The sequence below is a fragment of the Nycticebus coucang genome, chromosome 12, assembly GCF_027406575.1.
Source record: "Nycticebus coucang isolate mNycCou1 chromosome 12, mNycCou1.pri, whole genome shotgun sequence".
Lineage (NCBI taxonomy): Eukaryota > Metazoa > Chordata > Mammalia > Primates > Lorisidae > Nycticebus > Nycticebus coucang.
Genome location: NC_069791.1, coordinates 57,946,464 through 57,965,037, shown reverse-complemented (window position 1 = coordinate 57,965,037; position 18,574 = coordinate 57,946,464). Strand labels below are relative to the sequence as shown.

At 42.6% G+C, this 18,574-nt stretch overlaps 1 protein-coding gene across 5 annotated transcripts in view; it reads left to right on the top strand.

The window, feature by feature from the left end:
• Positions 1–3,926: 3,926 nt before the first annotated feature.
• The window catches only part of SLC6A13 (solute carrier family 6 member 13), a 38,694-nt gene continuing 24,046 nt past the window's right edge, over positions 3,927–18,574 (top strand). For 3 of the 5 annotated variants that reach the window (XR_008373174.1, XM_053554472.1, XM_053554470.1), the window contains exons 1-3: positions 3,927–4,010; positions 6,449–6,655; positions 15,078–15,212. Coding sequence is in view for 4 of the 5 variants with exons in the window: in XM_053554472.1 (XP_053410447.1) it covers positions 6,454–6,655; positions 15,078–15,212 (337 nt within the window). In the remaining variant the exon portion in view is untranslated. Of the gene's footprint in view, positions 4,011–5,153; positions 5,239–6,448; positions 6,656–15,077; positions 15,213–18,574 lie in introns of those variants that run through there. The other 2 variants (XM_053554471.1, XM_053554473.1) reach the window with 2 other exon arrangements.

Sequence of the window (18,574 nt, the reverse complement as noted above, 5' to 3'; positions counted from 1 at the left end):
GAATCGCTTAAGCCCAAGAGTTTGAGGTTGCTGTGAGCTGTGATGCCATAGCACTTTACTGAGGGCAACATAGTGAGACTCTGTCTTCAAAAAAAAAAAATCGCCTTGTAGACCTACAGAAAACTTTTAAAAATAATACAGTTTCCATAGATGCCTCACCGGGTTTCCCCTAATGTTAATGTCACATAACCTTAGTGCAATTGTCAGAAGTAAGAAATTAATGTTGGTAGAGTACTATTAAACTGATAAATAGTTATAATTATAATACTAGATAATACTAATATAAATATTAAACCTTATTCAGATTTTACCATATTTTCACATCAATGTCTGTTTTTATTCTAGGATCTTATCAGGATCCTATCCAGGATTCCACATTACATTTAGTTGTGATTTTTCCTTTGTCTTCTGCAGCCTAAATCAGTTCCTCTCACTTTGGGATTGTCTCATGTTTTCTTGCGCTCAAACAGAAGTTTTGGCAAGAATACCACAGAAAAGTCGTCATATATTTCTTAGCGCATCATATCACGTGGTTCATGACGTGGATACTGCTACGTCTTGAACCTGGCAGTATCTTACTGCCATCTTATTGGTGGTGTTAACCTTGGTTACTTGGTTAATAAATATCTCGGGGGATATGTAAATTCTGTTCTTCCTCAAATTAGAAATTAGTTCTACCTACTAATTTTAGTATTCATTGGTAGATCTTGTCTGCAACAGTTTTTTTTTTGTTTGTTTAATTTTTTTTGAGATAGGGCTCTGTCTGATGCCCAGGTTAGAGTGCTGTGGCATCATCATAGATCACTGCAGCCTCAAACACTTAGGCTCAAGCAGTTCTCCTACCTCAAGGGGCTCAGCTAATTTTGGGTGGCTGAAGTGGGAGGATCCCTTGAGACCAGGAGTTTAAGACCAGCCTGAGCAAGAGTGAGACCCCTATCTCTACTAAAAATAGAAAAATTAGCTGGGCATGGTGGTGGGTGCCTATAGTTCCAGCTATTCAAGAGGCTGAGGCAGGAGGATTGCTTGAAGCCAGAAGTTTGAGATTGCTGAGTTAGGTGATGCTTCAGTAACCCTAGCCTGGGCAATAGAGTGATACTCTGCCTCAAAAAAAAAAATTGTTCGATTTTAGCAAGCTGTGATTTGCTGTTTAGTTCATTCCACTTGCTCCTTGCTTTTCTTTCAGTGGGATTTTTGAAAAGCCAACATATTTAGCTGGGTGTTGTGGTGGGCACCTGTGGTGGGCATTGTAGTAGTCCCAGCTACTTGGGAGACTGAGGCAGGAGAATCGCCTAAGCCCAGGAATTGAAGGTTGCTGTGAGCTGTAACGCCACAGCACTCTACCGAGGGCGATAAAGTGAGACTTCGTCTCTACAAAAAAAAAAAAAAGTGACAAAGTCAACTTATTTATGACTCTGTGTAGGTAAACAGAATTACACTTCTTAATTTAAAGATCTCCAGAGGAGAAGAAGCCCCCCCACTTCCTTCACCACCATTCCAGTATTGATGTGGCTCAGAAATGTTCTTTTTGAAATAAATCATGCTTCTTTTAAAATTTATTTGTACTTATTCCACTCCTAGTAGAGACAAAAAATTGTTGCGGGAGTATACTGTGGCATATCGACATTTAAATATGCCCAGGATCAATTTGATACAAACCAAGACTTTCTTTGTGTGCTTTATTGATGGTTCCCTTTGTTCCCCATACAATTCAGTTTGGGGAGACAGCCTTTGGTTATCCTCACTAACAATCTCTACCGAGTCTTAAAACTTATGCAGCCTCTTGAGTAAGAACTCATGAATATGGTATTACCTGTTCTCAGGTTTCTTGACCTTGCACCCAGGAGACCAAAGGATGAGGGAAAGTGAGGGAGATGCAGGGCCTGCCCTGACTGCCTGGCTGATGCCCATGCAGGACGCCGCCGTGGGGATGGCCGTCCACATTTGTCTGCCAGTGGTTCTCATGCTTTCTTTTCTTATTTTTCTTACGCTTGTCAATCCAAGCAGGGCAAAAGTCCTACTGTAACCCTTCCCACTTTATAGGGAGAAAAGAAATTGAGGGTAACAAAGATTTGGAGAATAAAATAGCAAGCAATCCAAATGGTAATATGGTGGTAGTTATATAAAAACAAAGGGATCGACAAGTAAAACTGGTCATTCCTTCACACAAGGGCAGCAACTCCAGACGCACTCAGGATCGCTGGAGGTTTTCATGAAAACTGGAGATTCCAACTGCTCCCACAAGTGAGGACACTGGAGGGATGTGTTACACTGCCCAACTATACACGGTATCTCTGCTTCTGCTAGTAGCTGGAGCAGTAGGCCGTGAGCAGGCATCACTCAGCAGGAAGCAACATGGACATCCATAGATGGCTTTGAAGATGGGCTTCATTGCCTGTGTTTGCAGCTTCTCTCAGAGGCCCTGCAGTCTACTGCTGTACATAGTGAAACCCAACAGTGTATGCTGAGAGGGGGAGAGGGAAAGGGGCAGTGAAATATAAGACTATTAGCTTACTAGTCTCTAGGAAGCTGTGTGAGGGGCTCCAGAGGGATCAGCTTCCCAGCCCCATGTCCTAGAAGTGTATGAAGATCCAAGAAATGGAAACCACCCCAGAATCTCTGCTTTACTCTTTTTCTTTTTTCTTTTTTTTTTTAATGTTTTTTTTGGGGGGTTTTTGGCCGGGGCTAGGTTTGTTTGAACCCACCACCTCTGGCACATGGGACCGGCACCCTACTCCTTGAGCCACAGGCGCCGCCCTGCTTTACTCTTTTTCTTTTCACATCTCTCTGTCCCACCAGGCACATTTGTTATGACCTCATGCAGTCATCCTTCCTGCCCATCTTGGCCCCCCATAACCCATTCTCACAGTCTGGCATCTGTCTTGATCTCTCAATCCTATTCCCTTCGTGAAGACTTCCCTGCTTACTGTGAATAATCCCTCGAGGGTAAATAATAGCTACCATATCAGGGCTTGTGGTGTGAATACCTTGCTCAAGACCACAAGCTAGAAGGGATGGGAGCAGGACTTGGCCCCTAAGAGCTCCAGCAGGTCTCCGCTGCATGTCAGCAGGTGGCCGAGCAGGAAATGCCCTGGTCCTCTGGCCCCAAACTAAATGAATGATCCCCTCCTCCCTTTGGCTGCCTAAAAATGAAGCTCCCTTGCTAATCTCGGCCTCGCACTCGCCACCAGTTCCTTCACTTACAATGCACTTGGTGCTTTGCTTTGTTTTAAACCTTGACACTTCCTTTCCTATATTGATTTAAAAAATTATTCAAACAAATTCTAGCATATCATTTAAAAATTCAAGCAATATTCGGGCTTAAAGGGCATAAGTGAAAAATCTTCATTACTGTCATCTCCTGATTCCAATTGTACCCTCCAAATGTAAGTACTGTTAACTAGCAGTGAGTATGTTTTCAGATTTTTCTATATGTATATAAATGTGTGCATGTTTGCATGTGTAGGACGTTTTTCTGACTTCTTGGAGTTCTGTAATCTAGATATCTTTATTCTCAATCATTGTCCATTCCAGATTGCAAGCGTCAAACTCAATCATTGTCTGTTCCAGATTGCAAGCTCCAAAAAGGTAGGATATGTTCTTTTAAATTAATCCACCCAGCACCTGACCAAAGGAACAACTATTCTTTGTAGGAGCTCTTGGGTTGCACAAAGGTATAGAAGGCAGGATCCTTCTAGAGAGACCCTGAGATCGCCAAGAAGGAAGAGCAAAGCGAGCTGCAGAGAAAACAGCTCACCAGAAACTGGCCTGACCTGCAGGGTGCACACACTCCCGAGGCTGTGAAATCACTGTTGTGTGGGTCGTCTGGTGGCCGAGGGGAGGGGACAGGAGAGGAGGGGGAACAGGAGCAAGGAATGTGGGCTGGGCCAAGTTTAGAATTACAAGTGCCACAGAGGCGTTCTTCAACTACACTTTAAATAGCCAGCACCTTTCTCTTCCCCTTTGGTTAATTCTTCTCCCCTGACTGGACCTCAGGCAGCAACTTCACTAAGGTTCGGAATGCTTTCTTCTCTTTTGTTCCCTTTTTTTTTTTTTTTTTCTTTCTGTTTCTGGGTCTCAGAATGCAGGTTGGTGGGATCTGTAGAACTTACAACCAGAGGACTTTTGACGATATGTTTCTGACGTTTATGTGTGCATATGCAAAGACTATATGCTATTTTCTTGACATGCTAAACTTGGGTAGATGTTGACTGAAGGAACAATATGGTTTGGAAAAAGAGAATCCTAGATTGAGAGGAAAGACATTTGGGTTTAAGTCCAGGGAAACGAAGGCTTTTCTTCTCTGCAAAACAAGATGATTAATTCTTTGACAAGATTGAAAGTAAAAATTTGAGTGCCGTGACAAGATTGAAAGTAAAAATTTGAGTGCCGTGATTCCACTAAGTGTGTGTGTTTGTTTTTCCTCTTTTGATTCTTATAGCAAGTATTTCCTATCATCCCCACTTTAACAGATGAGCAAACTAAGGCTTAGAGTCATTCATTAACTTCCCTGAGGCCAAGCAGTGGTATGAGAAAAAATTCAAGGTTTGAACCTGGGCTTGTCTGACTCTATAGCTCGTTCAACTGTAACACGTTCCCTCCACAACTGTAATGAGGCTAAAGGACCCAGGAGAGGGCTACTGATTCCTCTAGGGCCTGGGAGGATGAAGAAGTGAGGGAAATGATTTCTATCAGTAGAGATGTCCATCAGATGGTAAGGGGGGGCCCCAGAACCAGCATCCACCTTAGAAGACCTTCCCTAAAGGGCTAAGACCAGTTGCTCTTGGGACCAGTTGCTTGAGCTTCTCTTTCGTAGCCCACAAACAATCTTTGGAGCCCATTCCCTAACTTATCAAATAAGCAAAAGTGCCTACTGTTCCCTGACTTTGTAATTTTCTAGATCCCTCCAGTAGCCCGACTGGAGGTGAGGGACAGAGTAGTCTGTGGCCAGGAGGGGCCCCTACTGAGAAACTTTTGTTAGCATAAAAGTCCGCCTGCCCACTTGTTCAGAAAAGGGGCTGCCATATAAAATCAAGGGAGTCAGTAGAAGATGCTTGGTGCTAAACATGGGCAGCCCACATAATGGAAGGGACAATGATTGTGACTCACAAATCTGAAATCTGCTTGAAAGAGCAGGGGCAGAGCTGGCTCGAGTCCTGGCTGTGCAACTTAATGACGAAGTGGCCATAGTCACCTCGTTTAACCTCTCTGAGCTGCAGCCTCCTTATTTACAAAGAGGAGGTAATAACACTCACATCTCCGGTTGTGGGGAGGAAGGGAAGCGAATGTGTGTCAAGTGCCTGGTCTATGGCAGCCAGTCGTATCCTCAGCCCCCCAGCGGTTAGCGTAGGCAGTTAGCGGAGGGGAGGGTTTGAACTGTGGCTCTTTATTCATTTTATGTTGTCTTGTCTCCTGGAACACATTCCTACATTTGTCATCACCAACAGAAAAAAAGGGCCCACAGTTCATCTTTCTCTTAGGCTGATTTCAGAGAGAAGTGAACACTTGGACAGATAACCTCCTTTTGGCGACAGTTTCTGGTCCCATCTAGCCTCTGTCATTCTGACAAGATGTTTTAAAAACCGGCTTTTTGGACTATATAGAACAGCCCCCAAACAAACAAACAAACAAACAAAAAAGGCTTTCATTGTTATGTTACAAAGATAAATCATGTTCTTTAATAAAAATGTAGAAGTTATTCCTATAATTCAACCATTGAAAAAGAAATATTTTGGTAGATATCCCAATCTTTCAATGCGTATAAATACTTTATAAAGTATTTATGAGGCACAATCATTTCGTATGGACTATTCTCACTTCAAATATTTTGAACATCCTTCTGTTTCAATATACATTTTTCTTTCCGTAGCATAGTTTTCAACGACTATAATAGTCTATTGTATGAATACAACATAATTTATTAACCTATCTGCTATTTTTGAACATTTATGTGCTTTATAATTTTTTTCTTTTATAAATAATAAACATCCTTAGTGTCAAATCTTTTACCCACACTCAGAATTATTTCCTTGGAGTAAATTCCTGCATGGGAAATTGGTGCTGTGAGGATGCATAAAATCCAACCTTTCGATGTCCCCAAGCACATAGGGTTACAGACAAGGCTGATGTACGGTGGCAGGGAGAATTTAGACAACTCAAGGGCCTTTGAATGTGTTCATGCCACAACCCAACAAAGTCTGTGTTGTGGAAGCAAGAATGTCTTTCAGGATGAATACTTTGTTCCCGAGACAGGAAAGGAATACATATTCTCAGTCACTGTTGCCCAGCCTCTCCCAATGAAGGATGCTAAGGGGGACAGGGTTCTGCAGAGAGGGAGTGGGAAATCACCCTCTCCGGTGCATGGATTCTCCTGGGAATTTGCTGGTGAAGGGAGAAGGAGAGCTTTCCTTTTGGGGTTCCCAACCGTCACAGACTCCCATTTGTCTTCCAGGTGGAATGGATAGCAGAGTCCCAGGCACAAGCAGTAATGGGGAGACAAAACCAGTGTATTCAATCGTGGAAAAGGCGGAGGAAGACGGCACCCTGGAGCGGGGGCACTGGAACAACAAGATGGAGTTTGTGCTGTCAGTGGCGGGGGAGATCATTGGCTTAGGCAACGTCTGGAGGTTTCCCTATCTCTGCTACAAAAATGGGGGAGGTGAGAGCCGGTGGATGCTTTCATCTCCTGTACTTCCTCCACCTCGGGGAGTCCCATAAACACATAGAATGCTGGAGTTAGAAGGACCTTACAGTCATTAAGGACACCCCGTGGGAGACCAGGACCTGGACAGACTCCCACGCCTTTCCTAGGGCTCTTTCTCATATAGCATGGTGCCAGGCACATGAGAGCTCAGAGCAGGTGGATCAGAGTTTGGATTCTGGCTCTGCTACTAAGTGTCTCTCAGAGCCTCAGTGGCTGTTCCTGCCTACTTTTCCAAGTTGTAAGGATCAGAGAGAATATGTGTAAAGTTTGTAATAAATGGTAGCTATGTTGGTGGTGATGATGTTAATACCAAACTATTCTGTGGTCTTAAGATTCCTCAACCTTGGCCTTGTGTTTGCTGGCACCATGATGTTCCCTAGGCCATCCCATACCCAATCTCTCTTTGACACCAGCACCTCTTCCTTTAAAAATTTTCCACTTCAAATGTGTGCATGTGTGTGAGTGTGTGTGTGCATTTTGTGGGGGGAGCATTCACTCTGACTCTTTCCTGTGTCATTATTGACTTCTCGTTCACCCTTATATCAGCCCCCAGGGTGACTCTTCTATATGCACAGCAATGGCAGTACTTTTTGGAATTCCTTGTCTCCTTGGGAAGCCCAGAGGGATTTCCCAAGTTCTGGAGGCTGTGGCTGACCTGTGAGTGAGGAGCATCTTCTTGTTGATGGGTGAAGCTTATGAGGATTGAGGCTCCAGGGTCTGGTTTTGTAGTGAGGTTGTAGCCTGGACTGGAATGTGGCCTACAGAGGTAGGTCAGCGGGAAAAATGCTGAGAGGAGAGGCAATTTCATGGGTTGCAAGAATTGCAGGGGACTAGGAGACTTCAAATGTATCACGTTTGAGTCTCACAGTGATTTTGGAGAGAAACCATCAGACACAGAGTAGAGGGGAGCCCTGGAGGGACACATGGGAGGTCCTCTGGGCCTATGGACTCTTGTTCTATGGCAATCAGGGATTGGCCCTGAGGCTGGAAGTTAACTTGTTTTTTCCTGGAGGGATGGGAATGTCCTTTCTTCTTAGGCATTTCTGGCCTGTGGCCTGGAATCATAGGACTTTGCTCAGTCTGTGTTGTGAGGGAAGAAGGGAGGTCTTCCTCTTTCTTACCTAGCCCTGGACACTCCATGTGCATGTTCAGGAATTCAGACCTGGGCTCTCTTCATTTAGAGAATTACGGGGACAGCTGGGCTGGCCCAGGCCATAAGCAGGAGTCTGGGGACTAAGCTGGGTGCTGGGACTCTGTGTCTGGAACCTGGAAACCAGCTTAGCTCCTCACGTGGCGGAGGGATTAGGAGGTGAGCAGCTTTCTCCAAGCCTCTCTGGAATTGGGTAAAGGTTGGCCTAGGAATTAGCAGGAATGGCATGAAGAGGGAGGAAGCCTGAGTCTGAGAAGGGGCAGTTAGGGTGAGTGACAGGAGTGCTAGGGTGGGAGTGGGGTCTCCCTGTTTCATTTGGCCTGTCAGGATCTAGGCTCTGCTTGGGGGTGCTGACTGTGCACCTGTAGGAAGATAGGCCCAGGGAGAAAAGAGTACCCACAGGCCTTGGTTTCTCACATGGGTGCTTTTGTGCAGTGTGGTAGCTTCTGTGGCTTCCTCCCCCTGGCGAGGACCTACCTTCCAGTTTACCAATTCCATGGATAGAAGAGACACTGTCAGGGGTCCTAGGGCCCAGGCAGATTCTCTTTATTTAATCCCTATACCACCACCCGTGATTTCTTCCCATGGTCAAGCACAGGGCCTGAGTGCTCCTCTTCTCTGATCACTGATGGACGGCAGCAGCTGGCAGGGAGTGTTCTAGGGGACTTTGCAGCCAGAGGCAGATGCCCAGGTTTGCTCTGAAAGACATGAGTTCCCCAGGGCCTCTGGCTGAATTAATGAAAGGTTCCTTTGCTGAGGTAAGGGTAGCCAATCAAAGATTCAGACAGTCATTAGAGTTTGTAGATACCAAAGAATAATATTTTTCAGGATTCATTTTTGTGTTCCCAGCAGTTTAACCTTCTGGCATCAGTTAACTCCCCTTGCCACACCAAGCAAAGTGAGCTCCTCCAGGGAATGAATGGGCCCTGACACTTCACTTGTTATCCTCCTTTCTCTTTGCCAAAGCAGAAACTGATTCTTCTTCCTGAGAGGGCACTTTGCTGCCAATGTGGGAAGGAGGGTGGAGAGAATGGAGACCATTTATTTTGGCTTGACCCTATTCCTCCTGGTTTCATGATTTTATTGCAAGTCATGGTTCTCAGGTTGGTGTTTGGGCTCCCCAGGGTGCCAGTAGCCAGTCCTGGAGAAGGATGCTGGGGTATGATGCTGGGGTACCCTGGTGTTGTGTCCTACTACCCTGCTTCTAGCCCTTTCTCTCCACAGCTTCACACAGCCACTTTGTGTGCGAGAGGAGGGGAGGATAACAGAGAAATGTTACTAGGAGTCATATTTGTTGAGTGGGAAGCTCAGGGTTGGAAGAATCCCCACAGCATAATTTTAGTTCCAAACTAAAAATATAAGCAATATCTTTTTGGTTTCTTCCAACTTTATTATTTGGTAGACCTAATTTGAAGTGAGTTCCAGAGCAGGGAAGGGGTTGAGGCAAGATTATGATAGAACATTGTAGTTCTATCTGAAAACTGTAGTTGAAAACCAGGGACGCTGTGGAGATGGTCTAAAGAAGCCCATCAGAAATCAAAACCAACAGGTAAGCTTTTTAGGAAGATAGGTGGGAGGGATGCCACCTCCATCATCTCCAAGGTAACATTCTCCCTGCTATCCAGGACCTGCCTCACTCTCCAACCTCAGTCAGCTGCCCAGCATGTGCCCGTCATGCCCTGAGCCTGACGTGTCACACTTAGTATATGCCAACGAGTGTTCTGAGGGGTTGGGATACATGTATAAACAAAACAGACCAATTCCATTCTAGAGGAGGGAGACAGACGATAAACACAGAAGTAAGTAAACCAGACAGCATGACAGGAGTTAATGAGTGCTATGGAAACAGAGCAGGGAGGGCTGTAAAGGGGTCAGGAGTGTGAGTGTGGGTGGGCTCTGGCTGCTGGAGGGGAACGAGCTGACCTTGGGACCCGCTGCAGTGAAACATTGGCTCAGCACCTGGAATACCTGGAGCTGGAGTCACCATGTGAGGCTGTGGTGGGAAACGCGCAGCAGGACCTCTCAGAAGGCTCTGGAGGTGATGGGCTGTGGGGAAGGCAGCACCAAAGCACCCCTCAGCTCTGGACTGCGGGAGAGCGGAGGAAGGCCAGTGTAAAGAGAGGATGCAGGGGCATCAGGGAAGCCATGAGCCTTGATGATATTTGTAGATACCAAAGAATAAAGAGAAATGAGAAGCCCTTTCCTTTTCTTCATATAAAAGTAATAGCGATTTTTTGTGGTAATTGACAATTTGTTACAATTTTAGTTAATTACTCAGTGTCCACTATCGGTCAGGCTAATGCTGGTTATGGCATACAACTATTTGTAGAAGCTCATCCTTCTGTTGCTCATGTGGAATATCCACAGTTTATATCTTAGAAAATTGGCTGGCACATTGCAGGTGACACTGCATAGTGTGCTCCTTTAGAGGAGGATGACCAGCAGAAAATTTTTTCTGGGATGGGGTGTGGTGTCTCCCATCTCATGGGGGAAAATGCCTGCACATTTCAGAATTTTGTCAAGACTAGCACGGGTGATACAGGGGTGCAGGTAACTTTGAACTCCATCCATCACCCTCAGGACTAACTTCATCTTTTGATGGTGTGACAGGTACAGGGTGGGGCAGGGAGAGGCAGAGTGCTCTTTGGGACTGCCTGGCCTGCACCTGGGTCCCCTTAGGCTCCCATCCCCTGACCCCTTCCACACTCCCAGTGTGAGTAGCTCCTCCTGGTGGTATGGACTTTGTCCCTGTGGCAGGCAGCCCAGGAGCTCAAGGAGGCAGAGGAGGAGTGGAGCAGAGCTTACCCTCTGCCACCCACTGCTGTGAAACATTGGCTTGGTTTACTAGGGATGAGCAGGCAGCATAAATATGGGAGGGGCTTCAGCAGGGCTGATAACCTTCTTTCTGAAATGTTTGCAGTTCCCAGCAGTGACTTCATATCAGCTAATTGGGTTCTCTCTTTCCTAAAATTTCCCTCTTACTGAATGTCTTGGATTAATTTGTGGACTTACTAGGCTGACTTCTTTATGACCTTTATTTCTTTGACTTCAGGGTAATTGAGTGCTCCCTTAGTACTTAGTACTTGGAAGGTGAAGAACTGGAGAATTCTTTTCCCCATTAGCTTATAATAAACAATTTGATACTAGGGGCAGCGCCTGTGGTTCAGTGGGTAGGGCGCTGGCCCCATATACCAAGGGTGGCAGGTTTGAACCCGACTCCAGCCAAACTGTAAAAAAAAAAAAATTGATACATTCCGATATATGTATATGCCCATGAACCCACTGCTGCAACCAAGATAATGAACATATCCATCACCCCCAGAAGTCTCCTCCTGTCCCTGTCTCGTCCCTTCCTCTCACTCCCACCCCCTGCCATGGCATCCCAGCCAGGCCACTGAGCTGCTCGCTGTCACTATACATTAGTTTGTACTTCTTACAGTCTTCTATAAATGGAATCATGCCATTTGTACTTCTCATTATCTTGCTTCTTTCACTCTGCATAATTCTTTTGAAATTCATCCATAGTTTTCTTTTTTTTTTTTGAAACAGAGTTTCACTATGTCGACCTGGGTAGAGTGCTATGGTATCACAGCTCACAGCAACCTCAAACTCTTGGGCTTACGCAATTCTCTTGTCTCAGCCTCCCAAGTAGCTGGGACTACAGGCGCCCACCACAATGCCCAGCTATTTTTGTTGTTATTTTTGCAGTTGTCGTTGTTTAGCTGGCCCAGGCTGGGTTCAAACCCACCAGCCTCCGTGTATGTGATTGGTGCCATAACCACCGTGCTATGGGTGCCACGCCTCATCTATAATTTTTGTATGTCAGTAGTTTGTCCCTTGTTAATGAGAGCTCATATATTGTAGACATAAGTCTTTTATTAGATATACATTTTGCAAATTCTTTTTTCATTCTATGTCTTATATTTTTCCATTCTATGTCTGTTGAAGTGCAGGCATTTTAAAGTTTGATGAAATCCAGTTTATCAATATGTTCTTTTATGAATCATATGTTTGGTGTCACATAAAAGAAATCTTTGTCTAACTCAAGGCTTCATATTTTATTCTAGAAGTTTTATAGTGTTAAGTTTTATATTTAGGTTTATGATCCATTTTGGGTTAATTTTTTTATACAGTGAAGATACAGAGTGAAGTTCATTTTTTTTTTTTATGTGTAGCTATCAAACTTGTTCCAGTGGCACATGTTGAAAAGTCTATCCTCTTTCCAATGAATTGCCTTTATATTTGTCAAAAATCAGTTGTCCATGTATGTATGGGTCTGCTGCTGGACTCTAATCTGTTCCATTGATACATATGCTTATTCTTTTAATTACTGTGGCTTTTTATTTTTTTATTTTTATTTTTTTGAGACAGAGTCTCACTCCGTTGCCCAGGCTAGAGTGCCCTTGCCTCAGCCTAACTGATGACAACCTCAGACTCCAGGGCTCTAGTGGTCTTCCTGACTCAGCCTCCTGAGTAGCTAGGACTAAGGTGCCTGCCACAAAAAACCTGGCTAGTTTTTCTATTTTTAGTAGAGACAGGGTCTTGTTCTTGTTCAGGCTGGTCCCAAACTCCTGAGCTCAAGCAATGCTCCTGCTTGGCCTCCCAGAGTGCTAGGATTACAGGCATGAGCCACCTTGCCTGGCCAATTGTGGCTTTTTAAATCTTAGTTTTTTTCACAGTTGTTAGGCTGTTGTAGATAATAATTTCCAGATAAATTTGATAATCAGTTTGTCAATTTCTACAAAACTCAATCTGCTGGGATTTTGATTGGGATTGTAGTGAATCCATAGATCAATTTGGGAAGAATTGACATCTCAGTATTTGCTCTTCTGACCTATAACATGGTATGTCTCTTCATTTATTTAGGTCTTTAACTTCTCTCAGCAATGTCAGCAATGTAGTCGTGAGTGTACATATCTTTCAGTACTTTGTCAAATTAGATTCCTAAATATTTACATTCCTAAATATTTTGGGGTTTTTTGATGCTATTGTGAATGGTATTATTTCTTCAATTTGAATTTATGATTGTTCCTAGTACATAGAAATGCAATTGAATTTTTATTTGTTAGTGATGAGGTCTCACTCTGTCATCTAGGCTAGAATGCAGTGACACCATTATAGCTCATTGGCCTTCCAACTACTGGGCCTGAGGGATCCTCCTGTTTTAGCTTCTAAAATAGCCAGGACTAAGGCATGTACCCTGACACCTGGCTAGTTTTTTTTTTTTTTAATTTTTGAGACAGGATCTTGATCTTTTACCTTGGCTAGAGTGCAGTGGTGTCATCATAGCTCACTGCAACCTCAAACTCCAAGGCTCAATCATTCCTCCTAGGACTACAGGCATGTACCACTGTGCTTAGATAATTTTTTAAATAGAGTCAGGGTCTGACGATGTTGCTTAGGCTGGTCTCAAACTCCTGGCCTCAGGTGATCCTTCTGCCTCAGCTTCCCAAAGTGCTAGGATTATAGTCATGAGCCACTGTGTCTGATCTGTCATAACTCTGTGTTGAGTTATTTTAGTGGTTGTTTTACACTTTGTAGTGCACATATTTAACTTACCACTGTTTATCTTCAAGTAATATTTATTGTACCACTTTATGTACTTAAAGTTGTCCTGGAGCTTAATGACACTTATTCTTTTTCAAAACATTCTCTTTCTCTCTGTGCTTTATTTTGGATATTTTTCTATTATAGTTCAGTTTCTTTTCTTCTGCTATGTCTACTGACATTAATCTCATCTAGTGTATTTTTCATCTCACACATTGTAGTTTTATTTCTAGAAGTTTGATTTGGATCTTTTTTCAATATCTTTCATGTCTCCAACTTTTGGAACATATGTAATACTGTTTTAAGACTTTTTAAAATATCTTTTTCTGCTGATTCTGACATCTGTGAAAATTATGGGTCTGATTTAATTGATTGATTTATCTACTTATTAAGAGTAACATTTTCCTCCTTCTTTGCTTTCCAGGTAATTTTTGATTGGACGCTACATATGATGATATTATTGGTTGCCAGACAGTCTTGTATTCAAATAAATGTTCTAGAGTTCTGATGTGGGACCAGTGAAATTACTTGATCTTTTTGCATCTTGCTTTTAAGATTTATTAGGTAGGACTGAAGTTGCATTTAGTCTAGGAATAATTATTCCTGATTACTGAGGAAATGCCCTTCACCCAGTGACTCTTGAGATCATTTAGTCTGACCTTGTGGGAACAGGCACGGTGTGAGCAGTATTACTCTTCTGGAATGGTTAGTAGTTTCCTCACACCTATGCAGTGATCAGTCCTCAGTTGGAAGTTTGAGGGGGACCCTCTGCAGATACCCAGATTTCCCTATCTAAGCAGTTCTCTCCTCTCTGGTATTCTATACCCTGTGAACTCCTCTGTCCACTTGGCTAGTAGATGAAGGGCCACAGTAGAAAAAAATAACCAGGATTTCTGGCTTCAGTCATCTTGTCTCAGCCAATGACTATGAAAACAGAAGCAGAAAGATTATTGTCTTGGTCTGTTTTGCGTTGCTGTACCAGAATGCCTGAGCCTGGGTAATTTATAAGGAGCAGACATTCATTTCTTATCGTTCTGGAGGCTGGGAAGCCTAGGGTTGAGGGGCAGCATCTGAGGAGGAACTTTGCAAGAGAGCATATGTGTGTGTGAGAGAAAGAGAGAGAGCGAGAGCGCCACACTTGCTTTTTTAACAAACTAGCTTTCATGATAACATTAATCCATTTATGAAGGAAGACCCCTCATGACCCAATCACCTCTTGTTAGGTCCCACTGCCTAACACTGTCGTATTGGGGATTAGGTTTCCAACACATGAATTTTGGGGGCTACATTCAAACCGTAGCAACTACTGAAGCAAAATCTTGTATCAGCCAAAAGTCCCTACCTGACGTTAAGAACAATCATTTCTTTGAAGAGAGTTATAGACTGTGGATGTGCTGATGCTCCTGGATGCCCATTATTTAAGAAGCTCCTTGCAATTCCACGGCTATGTGTTACTGAGGCAGTAATTGACGTTTGCTGGGGAGCAGACCTTGGTAGGGATAGACTCGGTGACTCTGGATCCCTGCTATATTTCAGACATCTAGACAGATGTCTCCTGCGGTTCTGCATGTCCCCAACCCTGGGATTCTGACTGTCAGTGTGGGGTGTAATGGGAGGAGGCAAACATGGACTATGAAGAAAATAGTGCCAGGTGATGCACAGCCTGTTTTCCACCCACAGGTGCCTTCTTCATCCCCTACCTCATCTTCCTCTTTACCTGTGGCATTCCTGTCTTCCTTTTGGAAACGGCACTGGGCCAGTACACTAGCCAGGGAGGTGTCACAGCCTGGAGGAAGATCTGTCCCATCTTTGAGGGTGAGTAGTTCTATGCCTAATATCTTTGTTAGTGGTTATAAACCTTATCTAGAATGGCTTGACTGATTATCAGCAGTTCTGAAGTTAAGGTAAGACTCTCTGTCTCTTGGGTTGTGGGCTGAATACGGAGCTAGTCACTTGGTCCATCAGAGAATAAGGGAGAAAAATGAGGGTAAGGACTGGGCAAAGATGTTAGGTTAAATAAGTAAAGTGTAAAGCTCTTTTAGCTATATATATTTTAAATATATAGCAATGATTTTTTATATTTTAAAGACATTTAATTGATTATAAAACATTTTTCTTTTTATCCCCTATTTCTTTCTTATTTTTAAATTTCAGATTAACGTAAGGGCACAAACCATTAGGTGACAGTGTTTGCATTTGTAAACAACAGGTCCCTGTTGCAGTTATGGCCCTAGCCCAGGAGGTGTGCCTTATATCCATCCCTACATTGTTCCCTTTCTCTCTTCCCCCCACTAGCTTGAATTAAATTTGAGTTTTTCTCCTATGTGGGCATGTATTAATTCATCTACTATTTATCAAATACACTGGATCAAATACATTGGATACTTGCTTTTCCATTATTGTCATACTCTACTAAAGGGAATGTTCTCCAACTCTATCCAGGTTAATACAAAAGATGTAAAGTCTCCATCTTTTTATGGCTGAATAGTATTCCATAGTATACTATGGAATATGATACCATTTATCATATAGTAGATTTGTGTATATCACAGTTTATTAGTTCATTCATGAGTTGATGGACACTTAGGTTGTTTCCACATCTTGGCAATTGTGAATTGAGTTGTAATAAACAGTCTAATGTAAATGTCCTTATGATAAAATGATTTTTTTTTCTTCTGGGTAGATGCTTAGTAATGGGATTATGGGATCAAATGGAAGGTCTGTTTTGAGTTCTTTGAGGATTCTCCATACTTCTTTCCAAAGAGGCTATATTTAGTTTGCAATTATAAAACATTTTAATAGAGAATTTTAAATGAGAAAAAAATTATTTCATTAATAGTTTTACCATCTTGACATAATAAGTACTTAAAATTTAGGGTATTTTATTTCATTCTTTCTCTCTCCATGTAGGATTTTCATTAAGTTTTTATTTTGGAGTAATGATAGATTTACAGGAAGTTACAAAAATAGTGCAGGGTCCTGTGTACCCTTCATTCAGTTTTACCCCATCTAATATAACTATAGTACAATAAGTACAGTATCAAAACCTGGAAATTGGCACTGGTACTTTCTGCAAACCTTATTCAGATTTCAGTAGTTTCCCATGCACTCATTTATGTGTGTTTATAGAATTCTGTGTAATTTTATCATATGGTAGATTTGTGTAACCACCACCACAATCAAGATACAGAACTGTTCCATCCCTACAAATATCTTGCTATGGATTATCACTTGTCCCAGGTACTCCCTACCCCAGCCAATCCCTAACCTTTGGCAACCACTAATCTGTTTTCTAGCTCTATAATTTTGTCTTTTTTTGTTTTTAGGCAGAGTTTTACTTTGTCAGCCTTGGTAGAATGCTATGGTGTTACAGCTCACAGTAACCTTAAACTCTTGGGCTGAAGAGATTCTCTTGCCTCAGCCTCCCTAGTACCTGGGACTACAGGCACCTGCCACAGTGCCAGGCTAGTTTTTCTATTTTTAGTAGAGATGGGGTCTCACTATTTCTCAGGCTGGTCTTGAACTCCTGAGCTCAAGGGATCCACCTGCCTCAGCCTCTCAAAGTGCTAGGATTCCAGGCATGAGCCACCTCAGCTAATCTTGTCATTTTGAGAAGGTTACATGAATGGAATCATGCACTAGGTAAGATTTTGAGATTGGCACTTTCACTCAGTATGACCCATGAATTAATCCAGGTCATAGTATAACAATGGTTTGTTCCTTTTCACTGCTGAGTACTGTTTGTTTAACAAGTTTGTTTAACCGTTCCCCCATTGGAGAACATTTGGGTTGTTTCCAATTTCTTTCTCTTTCTATAGAGTTTATGTATCTATTAATATAGAATATATATTTTATGTTTTCTTTTTTTCAGTTAGTTTTGTTTTCTATTTTCTACAGAATAACCACTTAATGATTGCATAAATTTCCATCATCTGGATATATATATACACACACATATATACATATATCATAATTTACTTAAGGGTACTCATTGGCTTTTTGCTTATTTTCAGTTACTTAAATTTTTTTTTTTTTCATTTTTTGGGATTCATTGAGGGTACAAAGAATTAGGTTACACTGATTGCATTTGTTAGATAAAGTCCCTCTTATAGTTGTGTCCTGCCCCCAAGAGGAGTGCTGCCCCCCATTTCCCTCTCTCCTCTCCTCTCCCTGCTACCTCATTCCCTTACCCCACCCCTTACATTAACTCATCTACTGCCTTCATATTAGAATTGAGTACGTTGAATTCTTGGTTCTCCATCTTGTGATGTTTCACTAAGAAGAATGTGTTCCACTTCCATCCAGGTTAATACGAAACATGTAAAGTCTCCATCTTCTTTAGAGGCTGAATAGTATTCCATGGTGTACATATATCATAGCTTGTTTATCCATTCCTGGGTTGGTGAGCATTTAGGTTGTTTTCACATTTGGGTGATTGTAAACAGAACTGCAATAAACAGTCTAGTGCAAATGTCCTTATGATAAAATGATTATTTTTTTCTTCTGGGTAGATGCCTAGTAATGGGACTGTAGGATCAAATGGGAGGTCCAATTTGAGTTCTTTGAGGATTCTCCATGATTTCTTCCAAAAAGGTTGTATTAGTTTGCAGTCCCACCAGCAGTGTAAAAGTGTTCCCTGCTCTCCACATCCATGCCAGCATCTGCAGCTTCGAGACTTTGTGCTGTGAGCCATTCTCACTGGGGTTAGGTGGTATCTCAGGTTAGTTTTGATTTGCATTTCTCTGACGATTAGGGACAATGAGCATTTTTTCATATGTTTGTTAGCCATTTATTTGTCTTCTTTAGAGAAGGTTCTATCATGTCTCTTGCCCAATGATATATGGGATTTGGGGGTCTTAAAATTTTTTAACATTTCGCAATCATGTATATTTCTTCAGATAGCTGCCCCCACCCTTTAGAATTATTTCTTTAAGATAAATTCCCAGGATTAGAATTATTGAAGCAAATGGGTAATCCAGTCGGTGTCTCTTGATCTGGTTTATGAAATTGTTCCGTGGATACGTTACACAGACTTACAATGTCCCTAAGCATGAGTAGGCATCTTTCCCCATATCTTTAATAACTTGCTTGTATCAGAAGTTCCCCAACTTGTCTGCATGTTGAAATCCTTTGAGGATCTTCAAAATATCCTGTGACTTGTGCTCCATTCCCAGAGA